At 35.0% G+C, this 25,639-nt stretch overlaps 1 protein-coding gene across 2 annotated transcripts in view; it reads right to left on the reverse strand.

Moving 5' to 3' along the window:
• Positions 1-25,639, reverse strand: part of MAP3K7 (mitogen-activated protein kinase kinase kinase 7) — a 70,183-nt gene that overhangs the window by 17,426 nt on the left and 27,118 nt on the right. Inside the window, exons 7-13 of one of the 2 annotated variants that reach the window (XM_045867234.3) lie at positions 22,610-22,738; positions 20,705-20,835; positions 18,641-18,722; positions 15,563-15,693; positions 14,770-14,899; positions 11,124-11,204; positions 2,145-2,209 (exon numbers count right to left, since the gene is read on the reverse strand). In XM_045867234.3, coding sequence (XP_045723190.1) covers positions 2,145-2,209; positions 11,124-11,204; positions 14,770-14,899; positions 15,563-15,693; positions 18,641-18,722; positions 20,705-20,835; positions 22,610-22,738 — 749 coding nt within the window. The remainder of the gene's footprint in view (positions 1-2,144; positions 2,210-11,123; positions 11,205-14,769; positions 14,900-15,562; positions 15,694-18,640; positions 18,723-20,704; positions 20,836-22,609; positions 22,739-25,639) is intronic. The other variant, XM_045867235.3, reaches the window with a different exon arrangement.

Genomic DNA, 25,639 nt, shown 5'->3' on the forward strand with positions numbered 1-25,639 from the left:
ACTATTTACCATCCTCATCCCAAATTGGCATTTTAAGTTTATAATACTTAAGTAATTTTGAAAGGGTGGATCAGTGTTAAAAACTGGCTACACAATGGCTATCTATCACCTGTTTTAGAAAAGGTTGTACTGCCACACCAAATTCCCCCTCACTCCGAATCTTTTGTAGTAGTCCATGACAATTCATGCAAATGACTGTCACACAACCACAGTCTGCCTCAGTTGCAATGTTTTCCTACGGAAGGTATTACAAATTAAAATCATAATCTCAAGTAATACAGAATTTGTGATGAAATAAGGAAGGCTGGTACAGTGAAGTCAGTCCTGAATGACAGCAATGCCTTTACTACAGAGTACAAAGAAAAGCACTTGCACTAGCAGATGTTTCTGAACTGCCTTAGAGCAGGTTTGCATTCCCAGTCAAAGGGAGAACACTTGGCTAGAGTTTCTCATAACTGGAATATCAATGGCAATAGTAAACAGTGTTAAAAAGGCTGAGCTCATCAAGCCTCTAAGGAATCAAAGCAAATACCAGATGCTAAACTATCTGTTACTAAATGCCCTCATTAACACTTGAAGTATTTGAGGTGAAGAAAGTGGGAAATTTCATTCAAAAGTTCCGGGGCTTCACAAAAGCAGATATGCTGAAAAAGCCATTAAAATAAATGAAATAAAATGACTGTATTCATTTATAATACCTTCAGATTTAGGGTTACTTAATACCATATATAATAAATTTATACGTATAATGTATGTATGTGTGTGTATGCATTTGAGTGAATGTATAGGCATTGTGAGAAATAAAAATATATCCAGATATAAATGAAGATCAAGGATATTTATCATAAATATTTCAAGTGCTTTTTGTTAAGGTGATAGCTATAAAAGGCTTTCAAATTTTTATTAACAACTACAAAGATTCTCTAAAATTTAAAATATTATTTAAAAAAGGGGGGGCGCCTGGGTGGCTCAGTTGGTTAAGCATCTGCCTTCAGCTCAGGTCATGATCCTGGGGTCCTTGGATGGAGCCCCGGTGTCAGGCTCCCTGCTTCTGCCTCTCCCTCTGCCATGCCCCCTGCTTGTGCTCTCTCAAATAAAATAAGTTAAAAAAAATTTTTTTAAATATGAAATAATAAAACACCTTTCTAAAAGTACTAGTACATTTTATCATAAATTAAATCACTGTTTCTAATACATAATCCTATAATTTTACATGAATATGGACCATAATGTGACATTTTTATTACTTCAGATGTATGCTATACTCATAACACTTATTGCAACACAAGTGAAAATAAATCAACAAATACCTCACAATTAGTTCTCATTCATTTTAAAGATATCATATGAATTATATACGTCCAGTATATTGATCTGAATAACAGAAAAAAAAACACTGGCTGAACTTCTACTTCTATATACTTGTTAAAACTCTGTACTAGTCAGTAATGGCTAAAATTATAACACTGTCTGGATCATTTATAAAGAAAGTGATAAAGAGATAAGAGGAGTTTAGAAGAACATCCAGAAATATAAGATGAAGAAAACCTTAGCAACTGTGATAGAAGCCTTTCCAGAATTTATCCATCTGCTTAGTAAATATTGTCTTAAGCATATTTCACAAAAATATAAATCCAATAAGATATGACAAATTAAAAGATGTTAGAGACATCTAGGTATGTTAGTGCCTTATGTGATGCCACAGGAGTGACATTTTCTTGGGAAAATATTTATTAGTAAATATTAGTAATCAGTAAAATAATTAGTAAAAAATTTTTTCTTTACCTCATTAGTAAAAAGGAGGCAGCACTAAGGATTCACTTTAGAGGATAAGGATAACAACAAATTGTTAAATTACAAAGTTGATATTTCTTTATTAAATCATATATAAAAACCATGTAATGCACATGGAGCACTACTGAATTAATCAACCTACCATAATAAATTATCCTTCAAGTTAAACTAATAATGGCATCTATACTTTTTTTCCAAAGTATTTAAATTCAAATGCCAATGAACTCCTCTACCACAATTTTAGGTCAACTCATGAAACTAATTCTGCAGAGTATATATGTTATAGTTAATTCTTGATTTCTGCCCCTTATTATTCTTCAAAGACAGGGAATTCAAATGTTAAGTCTTACCTGACCAGGTTCTGTTCCAGTAACAGTCAAGTCTTGGATGGATCTACGTCTTGGCTGTCCGTTGCCTTTTAAAAGATAAAAAAAAGTAGAATACTGAGATCTCTTCAGACAGACAACAAGGTTGTTACTGCTACAGTAGGAGGCCGGAATTTGTTCCTCCTTGGATCTACACAAAATGTTTGTGGGAAAAATAGTTAAGTCAGTTTATTGTTTAAAAAAAAAAAAAAAAGAAGAAGAAGAAGAGAATGTTGTAAGGAAAGGAAGAGAAAACAGCTGCAGAATTTTAACTCAAAAGTTGCTGGCCTACAGCAAAGTAGGTCCTACTCCTACCCCACATGAATAGCTGTTGAACTCTCTTGCACCATCTTCTGTCATGTATTTAAATAGATGAATATTTGTGGGCTGGGGCTGATGATGGCATCTATTTCAAGGGCCTTACGTTACAGTTTCTTCAGCAAGACAACTAGCCAGCAGGTAGTATGACATGACTGCCTTTAACCAACAACAGTACCTTGGTTCATTCAGGGCCTAAAAGGATGCTTAGGCTTAAATTTATTATACTGAGTCACACTTACTTAATCCCATTAGTTTTTGTCAGAATCTAGTAAATTATTACTGGTGAACAACTATTTTAATTTCCTACTGAAGATGAATGACTCTCATTCCATTCTCAAATGTACAGCTTGCTGAAATGGGCTATTGTGTTAATCCTGCTTTAGGAACATCAATGCTAATAATAATTTAATCTAAAAATCAGTTTACAAAAAATTTCTATAAATATAAGCAAAATAGAATGAATTAAGCAGGAGTATCACTCAGTACTTTTATTTGGGCACAGAATTGGTTGTATGGTATCTTCTAAGATGAGAGATCAGCTGTCTAAAAGGAAACACCAAAATATTGTGAGAAACAGCTGATACAATACTCAAAATTCTTTTGACTCTGAAAGCTGTATTATATAATTTTTCAACTAGTAGGTAGCACTCAGAACATGCACTCTAACAGTTTTGGCCCGATTAGCAGACAATTCACTCTTAAAATTTTATATTTCTATAATCCTCAGATCTTATTTTAAACCAATCAGCAATATACCTTAGCATCTTAATCCATGTGACCCCATTATTATTTTGTATGTAAACTCAAAGGACCTTACAACAGAATAATGTTTAATGCAGTAATACGTGCAGTAAATATAAAAATTCAAGTTTATAGCCACACTCAAATTTATAAGACATCATCGCTTTTCTTCATTTTAAGCTATGTTTTAGAATTCTCTGCATAATTTTAGCTCAAATTTACTTCAAGTTTCATTTCATTCCAAGTTCCAACTTTTTTTTTTTTAAAGATTTTATTTATTGGAGAGAGAGAGAGTGAGAGAGAGCACAAGCAGAGGGAGCGGCAGAGGAAGGAGAAGCAGGCCCCCTGCGGAGCAGGGAGCCCAATGTGGGACTCGATCCCAGGACTCTGGGATCATGACGTGTGCTAAAGGCAGATGCTTAATGGACTGAGCCACCCAGGCGCCCCGCAAGTTCCAGCTTTTGGATACAAATTAAAATAACACAAATAACACACATTTGTTGAATCAGGCACACTAAGATACTTTTATGAAAATTTTTAACTATCGCTGTTTCCTGAGAACAAAAAGATCCCTACCACCATGACTAATAAGCAATTTTAGGCACACTTCATTCAACACAATCATTCTAAAATTAGCTTAGATGAGACAGGCTTATAAAAGTGTCTGGAATTCTCTTTTCAGATTAGCAACATTTGTGAATCTGGGGAACCACCCAGCACATGTGTCTAAAAATCATTACATCACCACTGCAATAACAACAAAAACACTAAAATCTAAGGGGGTAGAAGGAAGGGGAATAAAAACTTTTAAGGAAGTAGGGTAAATAAGAGGTGACACAGTTAACAAATGCCATAAAATGAGAAATCTTCAAGCTACAACATGAATCAAAGCAAGCAATATTAGGCAATGCATTTTAATTAGCATAACCATGGCAGAAACCATCTGGCAAATAGTTTAGACAAAGCAAAAAAGGACTGCAATCAACAAATACTTGTTGCTCCAATATTAAGTTTTAAGTCATAATTTAGAAATGTGAATGTAAAAAAAAATAAAACTCCTATTATTGCAAATGAAAATTACTGGGTGTGTTCTCAGTAAATTCAGCTTGAGTCTGAACTTTTTTTGCAAGTGAATACTTTAGAAACTCACTTATTTTACATTTTTTCATGGTTCTTTGATATGTGCATACCTATACTACACATGGTAGTGTAAATGAAAAAAGTAGAATCAAGGGCCAATACGACGTCTACAGATGCCTGATCAAGGAATGTGAAACCTGCAAATGACGTCCTGAGTATTTCATTTTGTAATAAATTCTGGAGCTTTCAAAACTTACAATAGGGAACAAGTGATATTTTTTAGAACAACTTCTCTAAGAGCAACAAAAGGAATATACTGTATCTCTAGCCCATCATAACCCCCCACATAGCCCCTTTCCCTCCAAAAAGAAAAGTATGGTTAAAATAGCAGCTTATAGGCCAATTCAATTGTTCTTACAATAATGTCACAAAAACAGAATCCATCTCTTCAAAAAGCTGCTCTTTTAAGTACAACTTATTTACTGAACTGGTATTTGAAGAGTCCTTCCTAGTCACTCCTGTGGCTTTTCTTATTGGTTTAAGTAAGCTCATTTTTATTACTTATTTTTCTATTTTCCAAACTTCCTGAAGACTCTTTTCATGTAAAAACCAACACTACATTTTCCTAGAGACATCTCTTAACAAATATTGGAAAATTTGAGATTCATAAGTTTTGAATATTAAAATATTCCTTAAAATAATATCAATGAATATTAATATATTATATAGAAATATTAATACAAATTATATAGAAAATAAAATATTATTAAAATATTCCTTAAAATAATATTTTTAATATAAAAAACTGGATATTAAAATTTTTAATATTAAAAATATTAAAAATTGTGTTTTCTTCATGTGTAAAATACGTAAGATTAAAAAAATTTGTACAGCACTATACACTGTAGTATTATATCACTGCTTCATAGTAAACTGTGCAATTTAAAAAATATATGTTCTCATTTAGGCTGCCACAAATTTCATATTCTTTTATTTATTTCAACAAATCCTACCTCATTCCTTAGAAGGCCCTTCAGGGTGAGTTTTTTTTTCCTCCTATCAAAGGAAAGTAATTATTATTGATGTTTTGTTTTCTAACAAACTAGCTTTCATTAGGTTAGAGTTCAGCTTTTTCGACTGCAAAATGTGATCTTGATAGGCTACGATATGTAAAGACTACTAAACATTCTCTTTAATGTTGGTTAGATGAACTTCCCTATTTAATTAGCCACAAATACAGAATTTTAGTAAGGTGAGGTGGCTACACACAGCAGAAACAGAAATATTTCAGCATAGCTCTCCTTGGGCCTCAGAGTCCCTAATTCAAAGGTTTATAGCTGCTAATGACACAATGTGTCCAAGGTAGGAACTTGCCAGATCTAGGAAAGTTTCCTTCTTATCTGTCTCTTCACACCAGCACTGCACTATTCAGGGGGAAAAACTGCACCAGTAATTTATGTACTTACAGTTAAAGTAATGTTTATAAATAGTATCTACTGGTTCTTGAACCAAATATAGTATTAAAAGGTTATATTCTTGTCCTGACAGGAGAAAGCCAAATAGTGCCCAAGTGTCTCTGAACAGTATTGCAGCCTCCAGCTGTCCAGCATTCTACAAAGCCCTCACTGCACTGCCCCCCCACCAGCCCAATCTCTTTGCCAATTACTTCAGGTATTTGAAACTTCGAAGGAGGAAAAGACTTAAATATGAGAAACTCAACTACCCATCTATTTTTGTTAAATATGCTTGGGCTCTCCCATACTCCACTTACTCTATTTAACTACTCATCATACTCTTGAAAACAACTAATATAGAGCTAAATGTGTCTGACTGAAATTAAAAGTGAATATTCATTAAATATTTCTCAGTTAAGATATCTAACTGCAGCTGAAATCGTAAGGACACCTGAAGTTTCTTTCAGCTTTAAGAACAGTATTACAAAATCGGAGGGGGAGATAAACCATGAGAGACGATGGACTCTGAGAGGCAAGCTGGGGGTTCTGGGGTGAGGGGGGTGATGGGATGGCTTAGCCTGGTGATGGGTATTGAAGAGGCCATGTTCTGCATGGAGCACTGGGTGTTCTACGCAAACAATGAATCATGGAACACTATATAAAAAACTAATGATGTAATGTATGGTGATTAACATAACAATAAAAAAAGAAAAAAAAAAAGAACAGTATTACAAACAAAAAATAGCAGTTAAATTCAGGCTCTTCAGGGAGCTGGGCAAAAACATTTTATATGACTGACTATAAAACATTTGCATATTCAATCTTTATTATTTATTATATCCTTAAGAACTGTATGTAAGATGGAAAATCATCTTTGGTTAAAGCATTCTATGATTTTAAAATGCTATGCCATATTATTTTAGCCTTACAAAAGGTATACTAAAGCACCACTGTTCAAGGCTCTCAAATAGAAGCACATTAAGGCAATTTTTATCTACGGAATAAATGAGAATTTTCAAGTGTTTTAAATGAACTCAAGCATTATAATTTAGTCTGAACTAAGAAATTCAGAACTGAGTATAACAGCAAAAAAACTGTTTAAACATAAATATTCTATAAAACTTTGTAGGTTATTTTTTTAAAGATGTGTTTATAATATAATTACAGTAGTCCTACAATATCAGTATTTGGAAAAATTTACTTTTGCAATATTTGGAAATATGTATCATTTTAGGATAGTAATCAATCTGGTCTAAACTGTGTGTAAGGAATTTCATTTTAGAAAGTCAGGAACTACAGAAGACTAATGTTTCCATTAAATCTTTTACAGGTGGTATATATGTATGTATTTGATAGTAACTTTTCAGTGGATTTCAAAATGCATTATTATTGCAGTTGATTTCCTTAAGTGCTGTAACTATTCACACAAGGACTCCAGAGCAGAACTGCTAATCTTTTTCGATTACTGAAACTAAAGCCATGAACAAAATCTGCATTAACTACTCAGTCTCTTACTCCATGCTTTAAACGGGAAAAGGCTGTTGCTCCTGTTTTGTTAATTTTTGACATTTTACCTGTTTATCTTTTATATTGGGATTTTTGAAAGAAATGTAAAATTTAGCTATTCTAACACCAGTAAATACTATCAGAATGTATTATATAGTTTCATAATTCATAATCCCTATTTCATTTGAGTATATGAGATGAAGATGGGGGAAAAAACAGAACCTTGGAAGCCTGGATATAACAAAACGAATTTGAGAAAGTCAAGAAAATCCAAGTAGAAGAACCAAATAAACAAAAATTGTATTCTTATTAAAATTTTGGAGGAAAAAAATTAGTAAATTTAAAGCAATCTAATAATATGCCACTCATTCACCTTTTCTTTAAATAAAAGTAAAACAAATTAAAAGGAACTGGCTAAAAGGGAGAAATGATTATGCTTTTAAAACTTGGAAAATATTTAAGAAAGTCTATTTCCTCTTCTCAAAGTTCATTTCAGTTTATCAGTTTATCATGTTCAATAAACAAATAGATTAGAAAATGGTAGGTCAAACAGTTTAAATCCTGAGCAAGAAACCTCTACATTTACATTTACTTTGCTTAGATGGAACCCTGTTACTTGACAGGGCCCTCTCCACAAACGAAGAATTAGCAAAATGTCATACTCTACTGGCAATCTGCTATTAACTACGTGTTGCTTTGTAATAAAAAGCCAGATTGATCTATAGCCACTCTTTGTGGGCAGTGAAAAGCAGAAGGGAGTCATCAGCAGCAAACTTTGCCAATACTTCTTCAGAGCCAGCGTCAATGTACAAGAGGTATAAAAAATTGTGTAGCTTGATCCATAGGAACTCCTGAGGTATTAAAGGGTCTATTTTTGCATGACTTGAGTGACTATTACATTAATGAATGTCATTGTAAGCCTTAGATTGCTTGCTCTTCCTCATCTGAATGATGGCAGAATATAAAACAGTGCAAAGAGCAAGCAAAAAACAAGACTTGAATTTGTCCACCTGTGACTAGATTAGGCATTTCAGTCATTTTACAATTTAAACAACTTGGTAAATTTTTAAAAATTCAAGCAAGACACACCTTCAAAAAGATATATTTGTACATTGCCAATAAGTACACATAAAAGTTTTGTGATGCTTAAAGGAACACTCTTTTTTATTACAAGAGGCAGTTCATTCCAAGAAGTATATTAGACCCAGTATACTGGACTTGGCCAAAGGAAAGTATTATTCAAAATACTTATTCATTACAGATAAGATAAAAAAAAATTGCTATATTTAAAAAAATGCTTACAAATGGGATCCAATATTAATGAGTACCTGTTTGGGTATATCAAGAGGTTCTGTAATACCACAGAACTTGTGGGAAATGGGACTTTGAAGAAACAAATTCTAAAAGGTACTAAGAAATTTTGGGAATTAAGTATCATCTTCCTTTATAATTTAAAATGGCCACGTAAGACCATTTGAAATATTCTCAAAGTATGGGTTATATTTTTATATTTAATTTAATTTTTAAAAATACAACTTAAGAACACATTAATGTCTGGCTTTTATGTCCAACTGTTGTTAATTTCAGTGCTTGTATTCTTTTATTAAAGAAAGCAAAACTGATGAGGTTAATGTTTGGATATCTGGGGGGGAAGTCACCAAGAATATTTAATAAAATGTGTTATTGAATACCATTTCTATTTGAATAGCATTGTTGCTCTGGCAATTAAGAGCAGACTTAAGGTTTCCTGACTCCAATAAGGACCCAGTGTCAAGAGAGGGTCTTCTGGCCAAAGAGCTCTCTTTAATGTGAACACTAAAGAGGAGCAAGGCAGAATTACTCTATCTTCTCTGACGCCAACAAAAGAGGAGAAAATGGACGTGACTTGGGAGTCAGATCTAGGTTGGGATCCTGGCTATGTGGCCTCTGGGAAAACCACTCAAAACCCATTAGATCTAAGTTCCTCATTCGTAAAATAGCCATAATTTTATCTGGTAACCCATTTATAAGACTGCTATAGAGGTCAGTTAAGAATGTGTACTCTGAACTACTTTATAGGCCACACAAGAGCATCTAAGCAGGGTTTCTCAACATCGGTACTCTTGACATCTAAGGCTGGGTAATTCTTGGCTTTTGGAAGATTGTCTGGTACACTGTAGGATGTTCAGCAGCATCCCGGGCTCCTGCCCACCATATATGTGCCACCTGCCACTTGTGACAACCAAACGTGTTTCCAGATGTTGCCAAATATCCCCTGGAGGGCAAATTCATCCTGGTTGAGAACCATTAAGACTATTCTTTCTCTTTTCTGTCCCTCATTATTTTGTACAGTACTGGCTACAGCATTCAGTACATGTGTGTGTATGTGTTCTTAATGCTTACTCATAGACAAGGATTAAGATTATACTGCCATTTGCCTAAATTCTCCTGATTTACTCAAACATTGAAAGTAATCACACTTAACAGTATGCATGTTTAAGTGTTCCCACTTCTTTAGTCAAAATATTATTCTCTTAAACACTGTACCTTTCAGCATGGAGGTAAAATGACTTAATAAATGAAATTACTATGTGAGAAATGGGTTAACTCTTTTCTCTGAACAGCAATAGTGATGATGTTATAGAATAAAGCACTTTGAAAGAATAAAAATTACTTTAATATAAAATGGTTTTCTACAGATAAAATGCCTAAGAATTATATTATTTATGTTTTATGCATATTTATAATTTATACAGATTTTATATGTATCCTAGTTCCTGGCCATGGGAGGTAATAATAGTTTGTTCATTTAATAGGTACATATTTATTAAACACTATGTGTGAGGCACTGTCAGATAACTGCTGATACTGTCAACCGCAAGTAACAAAGACATGGTCTATTCTGTTTTCATTTTACTAGAGGAGAAAATGACCTCTAGGTATTCAACTACGATACAATACTATGCTAAAAGCACAATCACAGGCAGTGTATAGAGTGCTGAGGAATTTACCCAAATCACACCCATGAATGTGTGTGGGAAAAACTGTGTATTTCTTTTTGGGGAAGAGGTGGAGGAAAACCCAAAGCAGATGGAGAAATAAATGATAATTTTGATGACATATATTAACCGATAATGAAGGTCACATATGCCATTTAAGCTTCTGCCTAATATGGTGATTTAGAGTCATCTATGAAATTATTACTATAACAAATAAAAGGAATTTACCAATTAAGACTGAAGTACCATGTGTGAGTTAGGTATAAAAACATGTAATCTGCAAGAAGATTCTCTTGGTAACATACAAGAATCAGAATTGACCATGATTCTTTGGCAAGATACCATGCAAAACAGCAAATCTCATTTAGTTTTGTTTCTATTTTCTAGTTAAGGCAAAATGGTATTTAGCAATTCTCTTTTTTCAACTTCAAATTTCACTTGCTACCAACAGAAAGAGGCTTGGAGAGGAAGCCTAGAGGGAACCCCAGAAGTAGAAACTAAGGAAGGAAAGGAGCCAAGGTCAACAAATATTTTTAAATAGTTGTTTCCTCTTTCTGCTGGGTGCAAATAAAGTCTTGGTTCAGCTCATCTGCTCACTTAAAAGCAGGGAGGAAGTTGGTAAAATTCTAGGCTAGTATTCTCCCTTCTGGGAAAAGGTTTACTTTGCCTTCTATTCTACCCTCATTTTTGGAGATTTAAGGTATCCTGTCAAGTCTGCTTCAGTATATATAAATGTATAGTTTTCAATCTGTCTTCCTAATCTCTGCATGCAAGGTATCTCTTTTTATGTCCTAAACAAATTGGAGCAAGAAGCATTTTATAAGTACCAGGGATCATTATTCCGGTCCCATAGCTATTAGACCAACTCAGGTGGTCTATGATACCTGATATGACGATCTCAGGGACATCCAGAATGTTGCCAAATGAAGCAGTTTTACGGTGGCCCCGTTTAGGCTTGGAATAGGCTGCAAAAACATATATATACAGTATACATGCAAACAACCACAAACAGTAACACAGAAAACGATTAACTACAAAAACAGAATACTTTTCAAATAGTTATGTTAAAAATACTTCATGCAGAATGGCATGCAGAACTATCTAACTTTTCATCCATGCTTAGAAAAGGCGTGATTTAGGAGAAAAATATCAATAAAGATGTCTCACATACTGGTTTTAATTAGCAGGAAAAAAAATAAAAAGGACAGAGACAAACAAAGCCACAGGGTAATGAGGAAGCTAAATTTCAAACATGTTCAGAGAAACAATCTACCTAAGTGAAATCGCTGATAAGCAATGAAGGGCTAGGATGAAAGTGGGAAGGGAGAGAGGAGTTAAAACGAAATAAGCTGCCATATTTGTTTTAATCACACAAACACAGGAATATATGTTCAAATTAGGTGTTTCTTGAAGTGTGCTATAAATAAAATTTGTGATCATATGATAATTATTGAATCAAAGTGTGAAATGTATATGCTTTTTAAAATAAGTATTTACACATACTTCTATTAAACTGAATATTTACTATAGTTTCCAAAGTTCAAGGTACATTTCCATTAAATGTGAACAGTATTAAAAGCTGGAGAATATGAGTTTTTCAAAGACAATTCATAAAAAAAATCTGAATTGTATAAAATTCAGTGATGTTCAATGGCATCTGTTCTACATTTAGAGAGGGTGGGATAATTTAAATGTGTGGTTGTTTTTAACCTAGTGAAATATCACTTCTGTAAGGAATAATTATAAACCAGTACCTGACTAGAAAATTGACACTAGCAAAGATATAAAACTGTTATAACACCACTTCTTATTTTAGAGTAGTAAGCATTATTTAGCACATCTAACTTGAATGATACCCTTAAAGTGGAAAGGTTCCCCAAGTGTGAAGATATGTCACCGTGTGCACTATTCATCTGCCACTACACTGAGATGCCCTCACTCCACAGGAAAACACTTGCGACTCAGAGACCAGGAGGGCTTGTTAGTGGCTGATGAGCTCCATTCAACTTGATCATTTATAAAGATCCATCTGTGTGCTAAAGACTTCCAGTCCCCTGCCAATCTCTATTCTTCCCCTCTTTCTAGCAACAGAACCCTGACTTTACTCAGGACAGCAATGTCCCCAGATAAAAGATCACAGATCCTTTTTTCCCTTGCAGCCAGGTGTGGTCATTTGACCATATTACTATGGCCAAAGGCATCTATATGGAAGTTGTTAGGGGGAACTTCTGGTAAAGATCCTTGAAAGAGCTTGGGCATGGGCCTTTTGGCCTTCCCCTAATTTTCCTTTCTTGCTGCCTGGACTGTGGATGTGACAACTGCAATTATGATAGCTATTCTGGAGCACAAAGTTACCTTAAGGATGGAAGCCACACAATAGGATTGTGACCCAGAAACAGAGGAGCTCAGTTGCCTAATGATCATAGAGCCTACCTTCAAATTTCTTTATGTGTGAACAAGAAAGCTTATGTGTTAAAGACACTGCTACTTTGAATATTCTGTTATAGCTAGCTGATTCTAGTGCTGATATAATCAGTGTTCATTAGTAGATGAAGACAAGTACAATATGTTGGTCCTCTGGAAAACTTCTGAAAAGAGCTCCACAAAAAATGAGAATTTCTATTTAGAAAAAAAGAAAAACAACAAATGAATGAGAAAAAAGACCTTAAAAAAAAAAAACAAAAAAAAAACCCCAAACAAACCTGGTTAGCTAAGTTAAAAAATATATATACTAATATACATGAAAATACACATGTATACACATATATGGTTAAGAGACCAGAGGTAAATACACAAAATTGTTAAGTGTTTATCTCTTAAGTGGGAGAATTATGGAAAACTGGTTTTTTTTGGTTGTTTCCATTTTCACATTTTCCATAAAAGAAATGTATTTACTTTTATAATTAGCTCCCCTCTACCCCTGGAAGAAATGGAAAGAAAACAAACCAGCATTACTAAGCTCAAACCTGGTTAGAAAGAAGGTTACATGTTCACTCAGGTAATAAAACATATACAATTGACCCTTGAACAATATGGGTTTCAATTGCGTGGGTCCAATTATATGTGATTTAAAAAAAAATACAGTATAGTACTGCAAATGTGTTTTCCTTATAATATTCTTTTTTTTTTTTTTTTAAAGATTTTATTTATTTGAGAGAGAGACAGTATAAGCAGGGGGAGCAGCAGCGGGAGAGGGAGACGCGGACTCCCTGCTGAGCAGGGAGCCAGATGTGGGGCTGGATCCCAGGACCTGAGCCAAAGGCAGACACTTAACCGACTGAGCCACCCAGGTGCCCCTAGTTTCCCTACAATATTCTTAATAACATTTTCTTTTCTCTAGTTTACTTTATTGTAAGAATACGGTATATAATACATATAATATACAAAACATGTGTTAACTATTTGTTATTGGTAAGGCTTCAGATCAACAGTAGTAGTTAAGTTCTGGGGGAGTCAAAAGTTACATATGGATTTTCTTTCTTTTTTTTTTAAGATTTTCTTTATTTGAAACAAAGCGAGAGAAAGGGAGCAAGAGAGCATGAGGGTGGGGGGGAGGTGAGCAGAGGGAGAAGCAGGCTCTCCAATGAGCAGAGAGCCTGACACGGGGCTTGATCCCAGGACCCTGACATCATGACCTGAGCTGAAGGCAGACACTTAACTGAGTCACCCAGGCGCCCCTGGATTGACTGATTGATGTTCTTTCTCTTTCCTTCCTTCCTCTTTCTTTTTTTCTTCCTTCCTTTCTTTAATTTTTTTAGGTTTGACTTATTTATTTATTTAGAGAGAACAAGTCGGGGGAGGGGCAGAGAGAGAGGGAGAGTGAGAATCTCAAGCAGATTCCCTGTCAGACGCTCGACTGACTAAGCCAGCATGTGGATTTTCAACTGCATGGTGGGTTGATGCCCTGAACCCGGGCGATGTTCAAGGGTCAACTGTAATTGTTTTTGTGCTAACCAGTCCTTCTGTAATTAATCATTTTAAGAACTGAAAAAATGGAATTCAAATGCTGGCTTTTTCAAGATTGAATAAAATTACCATGATATTTTATATAACAATTAAAAGAACTAGCTACACCCAACTTAGCTATTTTTGCTACTGGAAGGAAGAGGGGCAGACAGTAAGGCCAAATCATATTTGGATCTAGAGTACATTTTTCTGCTAATTTCAAAACAAAATATTTGCTATTATTTGAAGTCAGCACAAATTCTAGTAGAAACACTAAAAATCCTCTACAACATTCTGGTTTTGGCAAAATTTCAATTTCCCACTTAAATTTTCAGTTCACGTTTGAGCTGAAAGAATTACATTTGATAAAAATATATTTTATGATCCAAATAATTTTACAAGTCATACCTGCTTTATTTATGGAACTGGAGAAAAACATACAAATTATTTGCTAGAAGCTTAGAAAGTATATTGTAAGCCTACTTCCTGCTTTAAAAAAATTTATGACATAAAAAACCTGACATTCCCACTACTGAAACAAAACTACTCTTTCTACTCCTCTTCAGATTTTTATTTCCTTTTTACCTGTGGTCGCAGCAATCCTGGCTTCTATTTCAGACATGTCAGCACTCATCCTCTTGCCCTCAGAGGTTGGGGGCAAGCTCTCCACACTGCTCCCACGGGAAGCTCCCAAGCTTAAACGTCCCGATTCACTCTGTTAAAATTATAGGTCAATTTGAATTACTGAAGCTCTTTAAATTGAAAAATCCTGGGCAGCCTAGGAGGAGGAAGATATCACCTGAGATTCTTAATGGATTCTGTTCTGAAAGAAAAGGGAAGTTTTAGGGAGAGGGAGCTGCAGCGGTAAGGGAGAGAAAGCTACAGACGCTGCCTTTAGGAAAGGGCAGTCACTGGAGTTGGGAGTTAAAGGCTACAATTATTAGTTAACCTAAATGCCTCAGGTAAGATGAATAAAATCACTTAAAATACTTTTAAATCAACAACAGCAAAAATATAATATATCTGAACAATACGAAATGATAGACTTAGGACAAACTCCTTTAACGGGGTAATAGAACCAAGAAATAACCATTTTACTTTTTTGTTTTTTAGCATTTTACATTTTTAATCATCAACATTAAAGTTAGGGAACATCACAGGGAAGGAGCTGCACTGTGGCAAAGGCAGCAATCATCAGGAGGGAAAATAATTTGGTGATAAACAGTAGGAAAATCTCATTTTATGTCTCTATTCTGTCTGCTTTAGGAACAAGATTCAGCACTTGTATAATGGAAGATGACAAATAATTTCAGTTAGTATAAAGTTATGACTACTAGTAAGGTCATCATATGATTTTACTTTTAGTAACAAAACAAACCTGTTGCTTTGCCTGATTTTTCAACAATTTTGATTCTAAGCGTTTAATAGTATCATTTGTGGCAGGAACTTGCTCCATATTAGTGTCACTTTTATTACTGGTATTTGTAGAAGCGATGTCCATGAAGGAGCCTAGGAAAGCAGAAATATTTATGATTATAGGTTGGGAATAATACAGATGCTTCATTCAATAATATGTAACTTAAATTCTTTCCAAAACTAACAAGACATGAATAGAAACAAAATAAGACTTTTTGAGCCAATGAAGATATCCAAACTCATTTTAAATGAAATTTAAGGATAGTACAAAAAGGGAACCAAAATGTTTAGTCTCCGAATAGTCAAGGATGACTGTAAGGTTTTCAGCCTCAGCTAGTAAATCACAGTTTAGGGATTAAATCCTTAATTAAGATGAGGAAGACCATGGGAGAATTAAGTTTGAGGGGAATGTCAGGAGCTTAGTTTTTGGAAAATAGTAAGTTTGAGTTCCTATTAGATATCAAGTAAGTAGCTGGATACAGGAGTACGAGGTTCAGGTCAGGTGTGAGCAAAGTATCAGCAAATAGAAGTATACAGAGTTATGATATTAGATAAGATTACTGAGGAAATGAGTGTAGAGAGATAAGCAAAAGAGCCTTAATGACTGAGCCCTAAGCATGCTGACATGAATAGGTTGGGAAGATAAAAAAAATTACCAGCAAAGGAAACTATCAGAGAAAGTGGCCAGAGATAGAAGATGGAAACCCAGGCTAGTATGGTATCCTAGAGACCAACTAAAGAAAGTGCTACATATAAAAAGAAAGTAATGAACTGTGTCAAATGTTACTGAAAGCCAAAAAAGATGATAACTAGGGGCGCTTCGGTGGCGCAGCTGGTGAAGCGTCCGACAAGATCTTGGTTTTGGCTCCGGTCATGATCTCAGGGTCATGAGATTGAGCCCCAAGTCAGGCTCTGTGCTCATCAGGGAGTCTGCTTAAGATTCTTTTTCTGTCTCCCTCTGCCCCCCTGCCCTGCCCTACTTGTGCATGCTCTCCCTCCCTCCCTCTCAAATAAATAAATCTTAAAAATAATGAGAGCTGAAAATCATTTCAATTTAGTCATGTGGAGACAACTGGTGACCTTGACAAGAGCAATGCTGGAGTAGTGGTATAATAAAAGCCTGAATGGACTGGGCACTAGAGAGAATGAGGAAGAGAGAAGCTAAGAGGATGCAAATACAGACTATATATACCCTGGGAATGATTCCAATAGAAAGGCTGATGATGCAAGAGACTGAGGGAAGAACTGCTGGGAAGAGCAGGTGGGATACAGTGCACAAGGAGACAAACTTGCCTCTGGTGAGGAGCATGGAGAGCTCAGCCATAGTAACAGAAAAGAATGGAGAGCAGATGGGCACAGATACAGGTAGATGGGCAGATGGAGTAGGGGAGCTTCTGGAAGCTATCTTCTGATCGCTCCAATTTTTCTAAGAAATAGGCAAATAGGATCAGCGGAAAGTGAGGAGTGAAGAGGAGATATTTGCAGTTTGAGGAGAGAGGCTAAAGTATAAAATTAAGTTATCAGGCGAGAGGAGATAGACTAAACTATAGTACAACCATCCAGCATCACTAAATCACTAAGGCATTTGAAGAGAGTAAACATGTGTTGTTTCCAGCCACATTCAGCTGCACTGGTACAGGCAAGGGCAAGCCAAGTGTCAGATTTAACCACTTGTGGTTTAGCCAAATAAGTCTAAGACAAGAAATTATAATAACTACCTGGAATTAAATGAAGGGAGGATGAAAGCAAAGATCTGAGAACTGTGGCTCAGTGAAAAGATGGAAGGATCAAAGGCCTGAAGGTCACCATACTTAAACAGTTTGGAGGTGGTGGTAGAAACAAATAATGGAGAAGTTCACTTTAGAATTCAGAGCAACTTAAAGATTTTCAGTAAAAATAGAATTTGGGAGTAACTATTAAATCAGCTTAAAATAAATGTAATTATTTTTGAGGCGGGGGAAACAGATGAGCAAAAATATTTGTCAGTAAAAATAAAATTTTAAGTACCAGATAAATATATGTGTACGTATACAGGTACACATGTACCTTTTAGTTGTAATTAAATTAATAATGAATGCTTAAAATGCCATATATTTTGAAAAGCACAATTTTTCTTAGAGACTTATTTCTGCTTTTTGATGAGCACAAACTACAGATTCCACTACTACTCTGTATTTATTTATCTATTTATTTATTTATTTTTTAAAAGATTTTATTTATTTATTTGGCAGAGAGAGACACAGTGAGAGAGGGAACACAAGCAAGGGGGGGTTGGAGAGGGAGAAGCAGGCTTCCCGCCGAGCAGGGAGCCCGACCTGAGCCGAAGGCAGTTGCTTAATGACTGAGCCACCCAGGCGCCCTACTACTCTGTATTTAGAAAACTAATGAACTTTGAACTAAAAATAAGAGTTCTTAAATAAGAGTTTCTATAGACTCTTTTACAAAGACCATAAAGTAGAGTGTTCATGATGAAGAAATATGCTGTTTTTTACATTTACAATGACTCCTAATATTATGTGATCTACCCGTATCTGTGTAAAAAACGATTTTATTTTTCAAATAAAGAATGACATTCCCAGGGCGCCTGGGTGGCTCAGTCGGTTAAGTGTCTGCCTTTGGCTCAGGTCATGATCCCAGGGTCCTGGGATCGAGTCCCGCATCAGGCTCCCTGCTCAGCAGGGAGTCTGCTTCTCCCTCTCCCTCTGCCTCTCCCCCTGCTTGTTCTCTGTCTCTCTCGCAAATGAATAAATAAAATCTTTTTTAAAAAAAAGAATGACATTCCCAGCAATACAATATCCCATATCTTTTTATATTTAACTATGCAAGAATTCTAAGACTTGGAAGCAGGTCTTTAGTAACTCTTTAATCTGGGTACCTTCATGAAGAATGATGCACCTGGAAACCCAAATTGCAGTCAATCATACGAAATAAAGAAATTAAAATGCAAATGGAGACATCATTCATTGCCTCTTGATTATAATTTCATGGGAAAAGACACACAAAAAATTAGGGTTATTACTCTTGCAATCTACCCACTTACCTGTACTGGTGGCAGAGTTGCTCTGTCCTTCATCTGAATACTGACAAGGATACTGTAATGGCTCATCTGCTCCTGGAAAGTACTATATATGAAAAAGGAAATCACAATTTAAAATTTCTTTAATACAAAATAAATCCTGCAAGAATTAACTTGAAGAATACACATTATTTACTTGTCCTGGGATGTGAAAGTAGCAGAGATGGTGCTTTATTTTCCCTAAGGCATATACTGAATTTATGATGGCTAAACTCAGTATACGCCTTAAGTTTTTTTTTTAATTTTATTATGTTAATCACCACACATTACATCATTAGTTTTTGATGTAGTGTTCCATGATTCATTGTTTGCGTATAACACCCAGTGCTCCATTCAGTACGTGCCCTCTTTAATACCCATTACCGGGCTAACCCATCCTCCCACCCCCTCCCCTCTAGAACCCTCAGTTTGTTTCTCAGAGTCCATAGTCTCTCATGGTTCGTCTCCCCCTCCGATTTCCCCCCCCTTCATTTTTCCCTTCCTACTATCTTCTTTTTTTTTTTTTTTTTAACATACAATGTATTATTTGTTTCAGAGGTACAGGTCTGTGTGATTCATGAGTCTTACACAATTCACAGATGCCTTAAGTTTTTGATTTTACAAAGATGATGATAATGTGCTACTCCTAAATTTCAACTGTGATCAATGCTGTGTATGTACTTAAGTATCTATTTTACACAGAGCCTAGATAGTCCTCAAGAAAACAGCTTTATTTTTCTAGAGGAACAATCAAATATAATAGTATTCCTTGTAATTATGTAAAATGGATTTATGTTCTCTCATAGCACTGATACAAACTTCCAAATTGCAGAAGTTATTGTCAGTCTGACAACTGAGCCTGGTATGCCATAGAATAATTGTTAGAACCAATATTTTGAATATCAAAGATAGATTATGGCTGTTCCTCTATAAAACGGAGATACAATATTGGAAACTTTTGCTGGACAAAAATTAGAATTTAGGGAAAAAAATAAAGGCTTTCTTTTCAAATCAGACAAAGCACATATAAGTATAATTATAATTTGAACAATTTATATATCCCAATGTTTTAGGGTATCTCACTATGGAGATGAAGTTGTTTTCTTATGGGCACATCTTTAGGGCCTAGGATTCTAAATATAGCTGGTACCCACATATGATGGTAAGTTTTAATCAGATTAGTTCAATCTTGGTTTCCCTAAATAATTTTCAATAGAATAAACAAATCTTTGGCCATTTAGGAAGTCTATATTTAAGGAGACTGAAAGGTTCTTCTACTGAGCAAAATTGTTCTACTGTTCTAAAATTCATGCACTTTCATAAGTATGTGAACTTTTAAAGTCAAAGTACCACTTGGGAGATTTTGTTAATGCACCAAAAACTAGAAGCCTAAAATTAACATAACAAAAAATTTTAAAAAAATTATTCAAATAATTCTAAAAGTGTTTGTTTATAGACTAAGAAATTTTAATAATCATTTGAAAGGGTTTTTCTAAATTAAAAAATTCTATCTATAAATCCTAGAAGTTTAACTTTTTAATGGTAAATAAAAAGCTAAAAATATGCAGTGAAACAACAGAAGGTAAAAATCATTAAATAAACGTGTCTGGGAATACAACCATTCTATTGCCTTGCATAAACGACTGCCTAATGAAGATCTGTACTCAAGAAAATTTAAAATTTAGTTTGGCAAGTATTAGAGTCAGAAAATACCTAAGTCCTGTATAAAGACATCTAATTTAGCTTCTCTCACATTACAGATGGGGCAACAGGCCCCAAAACACATCTGTCCACTAAGTTAAGCAGGAGGAAAAAGCAAGTTCAGAAACCTAGTCTAGCTATCTTTCCATTCTAAAGAACTAGATTTTACCCCCCAAAATAACGTTTCCTCCTCTGATTATGAGTAATAAATGCCCACTCTAATTAGGACAATACAGAAAAGTATAAAGCAAAAAATAGCAATAATGTCTTTTCACTTTAAAACCCCATTCAAACTCAGTATATATCAAATTCCCCTAAATCCAAAGCCCCTCAAAAGAAGGATTATACCCGCATCAAGTGAGTCATTATTTTCACAATTTCCTCCATTGAAGGGCGCTGAGAAGGATCTTTAGACCAACAACGAGTCATCAGGCTCTCAATGGGCTTAGGTAAATTTTTGATCAGTGGTGGTCGAGTACCTATAATTGAAAATTAGAGGAGGGGGGGAAAGAATGTATTTACCCAAAGAATGGTGTAAGCTTTTTATATGTATTTCCAATACAGTATTTATTTTATAGATCTTGTAATTTAAGATTTATTTTGGAATAATAAAAGTACTTTTTTTTGGTCTATTAGGTTTACATTACATTTTCATAAAGGGGATGGTTACACCTTTTGCGAAGTCAAATTAAAATTTTTATATTCATTATAGTAAAAATAAGACTGAGAAATAGTATCTCATTTGTTCTAAACACTGTTCTTTTAACAAATAATAATGGCTTAGTGGGTGCTTTATTAAGTAAAATAAAATGATGGTTTGAGGTAATCTTACTTGAACTAGATTTTCAGATTCACTGTAAAAATTTCAAATGTATTTGAAGAATCACCTTCCATATTGGAAAAGTCACAACTATGGTGTTATACTCACTGACCTCTAAATGACTCTTTCGTCAATGGCAGACCTTTTTGGCTGCTGTGAATCCATCACTTCCCCAACTGAAAACTGTCAACTTTTGTGTAATTAACAAGACTAATATAGTGAGGCCCCTAACTTAAAGAAAGCCTCAAATATAATGAAATCTTTGTAATTCTACCAACTAACAAGTTAGTTCTTTTATTTTGTACTTCACTAACAGTCGATTATTTACTGACAATTGACAGAAAAACAAAACACACTGTCTTAGTCAATGCTCTAGCATTCTCTACAATGACATTAAAGGTAGTAAAATGAAAGGTAGTACAGGAAACAAACAAAAAAAACCACTTAGGATTACTCAGATGATGGGACTGTTTGACAAGTCTATGAATCACCTAGTTAGGCAGGTATTTGTATGATCTGTGGAATAGTGTATTAAAATGCCATAATCAGAATGATTATAACCAACTGATAGAAATTAAATAATAGAGAATGATATAAAAATTAGGAAGGTTAAGCAATTTCCCTCCATGAAGAGTTTATTTTCCCAAATCAAATGTGAAATAACTTGATTAATGAAGAACATGTATTCTAACATCCTGAGTGGTTAGAAACATACAACTACATGTTTAAAAGAAGCAGGAGGGATAAAGGACATTGAGTTCGTAAGTCAATATAACTTAAAAATATGGACACTGGGAGTCAAAGATCTGGATGGGAATCCCAGCAATACCACTTACTAATCTGATGACCTTGGACAACTTCCTTTCCCTCTCTAAGTCTTGGTTTCTGTAAAATTGTTAAATGAAGCAGTTACAGTACACTCCTTATAAGGATGAATGAAAAGATAAAAAGAAAGCATATGTGAAGCACTCTGTGTTTTGCCTTTATGAATAGCTGAACTAACAATTCTTCTTCTTCTTTGCTCCCTCAGGAGAAAAGGCTATACCTCCTCAATTAACCTTAAGAACCTTGAGAAAGATTTTATTTATTTTTTAAATTTTATTTTCTCCACGGAGTCCAATCTGAGGCTTCCTATCCCCTAGAGAAAGCCAACCTAGGTAGCTGGCTCTGGCTGTCTACTGATGGCCTTTCCCTAACTAGCAGGATCAGCAGACCTCCTCAGCCTTGGGCAAACGACAGGACCACTCTCAGCCCTACCCTACCTGATTTTGGGGGCGAGGGGGGAGGGTAGGTGATTGATGACAGCAAAGTATTCTGGTAACAAAGAACTGGACATTTTAATGTTAGGGATAAATGGTCTTGTTTAAGGTAGATACAATTGTCCAGACAGAAAATACAGAAAATATATTAAAGAAAAATTTCTTTTTACGAACCGTTATGAACAGCCCACATAATACGGAAAGCTGGGCCACCAATCTCATCAAAGGGTTTCCGACGTGTTATTACTTCCCAAAGGATAATACCCCAGCTGAAGACATCACATTTTTCACTGTAATTGCTACCTAGAGAAAAAGGTGGTATAATTTTAAGATTCTTTTCCACATGAATTACAGGAACAAATGCCTACACAAATTTTTAAGAATGAGCACTGTGTACAAAAACAGGAAGATACAGCATGTAGAGCTGAGAAATTACTTACTTTTTTTTTTTTTTTTAAAGATTTTATTTATTTATTTGACAGAGACAGAGACAGCGAGAGCAGGAACACAAGCAGGGGGAGTGGGAGAGGGAGAAGCAGGCTTCCTGCCGAGCCGGGAGCCCGATGTGGGACTCGATCCCAGGACCCTGGGATCATGACCTGAGCCGAAGGCAGTTGCTTAACCAACTGAGCCACCCAGGCGCCTGAGAAATTACTTTCTAAAGTACCTTAAGTCTCTGCAACAAAACACTTATTTATGAATTAAGTATTAATGATTAACTTTAGAAAGTCGGTCATTTTCTACCTTTTCGTCGAGAGGCACATGATTTCTCTTTTATTTATTCTGACTTACACTTTCCATGGGGCAGAATATGAAACATTTGTACTTCCCTTTCTGTGATTTTTAAATCTTAAATTTTCTTCCCCCATTCATTCTCTTGATAGAACTACTCTACTATCACTGCAGAAGAGATTTCTAATTTAATGACAAGACTTTCTTTTCAATATCTGGCAAGATAAAATTCTTAATTTGCGGGGTGCCTGGGTGGCTCAGTCGTTAAGCGTCTGCCTTCGGCTCAGGTCATGATCCCAGGGTCCTGGGATCGAGCCCCACATCAGGCTCCCTGCTCCGCGGGAGGCCTGCTTCACCCCTCTCCCACTCCCCCTGCTTGTGTTCCCTCTCTTGCTGTGTCTCTCTGTCAAATAAATAAATAAAATCTTAAAAAAAAAAAATTCTTAATTTGCAAACTTAAAAGTTATAAGCAATGAAAATTATGGATAACAAATTTATAGTAAACAAATTATGCTGCAAAATTTACAGGATCACTAAATTGGGTGAATCAGTACAATAAAGAGCCAAAAAAAACCCCCAAACCCCCCAAACCCACTGTATGAATGATTATAGTGATAATCACACATGTACTTAGCATGTGTACCACACAGGCACTAAGCAGTGCACTGTAAGCATGAAAATGATATTACAATCGAATTTGGGTTATAGGGGCTGACATCTTTCAGAAATGAAGAAATCGGCATAGTCTTATAGTATGAACTTTATTACTCTAAATTTTAAAAGTAACCTTTATTTCTGGCCTCTTTTGTATAAAATAAACCTTTTTGCTCTTTACACTACAGTAATACTATGTGATTTTGACTCACAGAGAGGCATTTTAAATGAATTGTTTTAGGGGTGCCTGGGTGGCTCAGTTGCTTAAGTGTCTGACCAGCTCAGGTCACCATCCTATGGTTCTGGGATCGAGTCCCACATCAGGCTCCCTGCTCCATGGGGAGCCTGATTCTCCCTCTGCCTGCCACTCCCCCTGCTTGTGCGTGCATGCACGCACTCTCTCTCTGTCAAATAAAATCTTAAAAAAAAAACAGTTTTAAACCAATGTATTCTGTATATGAACTTAAAAACAGGAAGCATTATTTAATTTTGTATAATTTAACATTTGCTGGTTTCATTCATTTTTTAATTGAATTTTATGGCAAAACAGCTCCACTCAAGTGACCAACTGCATGGCAAATTTTTCTCGCAGGTGGCTAAAAACAAAGAAACAAAAAAACTTTAAATTCATCAAAAATAAAAGAAATAAGCCATCATCAGAATCTGATTACTAAACATATCTGAATTTTATGGACAGTCATACTTCCTAACATACAAATCACACATCTTCAGTTCAACTTTTCTCACTTAAAAGATAATTTGATGTTTTCATATAGAAAACTATTATGAAATTTGTGGATCATTCTTTTAGAACTTGAGTGAGATATGGAGATGTAAAAAAAATTAAACATAAGCTTATCCTTTGTCTTTCTTAGTATTGTATTTCTGCCAAATAACTTGCATTCCTTCTAAGGCATGCTCATTTACACTGTCAATTTTTAATTGCTAGGAAACCAATACAAAGCACAGTTATTCTTGGTATTTATGTTCTATAAAGTTTCTGTGAAGACTGGACTAGTGAATGCAGTCATTTGCTCGTAGGGGCAATCAGGGTTATGTTCCTGTGAACCTCTTAGTGTCAACTGATCAGTACATAACCTTGTTTTATATGTGTTTCTGTTTAAGACACCTTATTTAATATATATTATAGGGTCATTAACATTGAACTCATGGAACACCACTATAACTCATGCTTGAATAAAGATTAGCTAGCACATGTATTTTCTCTGTTAAGATATATCACAGTCTTGTTATACTTAGGAATACTAGAAAGCACTTCAATGCTGCCCTTGGAGACCATCTTAAACAGTGAAATCACCAACAAAAAGCCCATAAAAAGTGAAAAACAAACAAACAAACAGGGTACTAAGTAGATCATTAAAATGACACAGTATGAGAGCTGAAATAAGAAGGCAGTGTGTTGTCTTGTTCCTCAGCTGGGAACATGTGTTGGATGACTCAAAATTTTCCCCTGCTCTGTACATGCCTGCAAATAACTATGAAAGCACCATGAATACTGATTTTAGGGTTAAAAATAGGCACGTTTTACAGCTGTAATAGGTGGAATGTGAAAATAAGGCTTGATTGTACATACACTTGAACTTGCATAGGACACTGCTATGTGACACAATACAAATCCTGCTATGAGATTTAAGTCTAGGGCTGTACTTATTTACTACCTCCTTATTAAACTTTAATACAGTTGACCTGTGAATACTGATTTGAAATGCAGAGGGTCCACTTAAATGCACATTTTTTTTTGAGAAATACAGTACAATACTATAAATGTAGTTCCCTTACTATTTTCTTAAAAACATT

Source organism: Mirounga angustirostris, unplaced genomic scaffold (genome assembly GCF_029215605.1).
Source record: "Mirounga angustirostris isolate CCGP_5_RB_7025 unplaced genomic scaffold, mMirAng1.0.hap1 SCAF_8, whole genome shotgun sequence".
NCBI lineage: Eukaryota > Metazoa > Chordata > Mammalia > Carnivora > Phocidae > Mirounga > Mirounga angustirostris.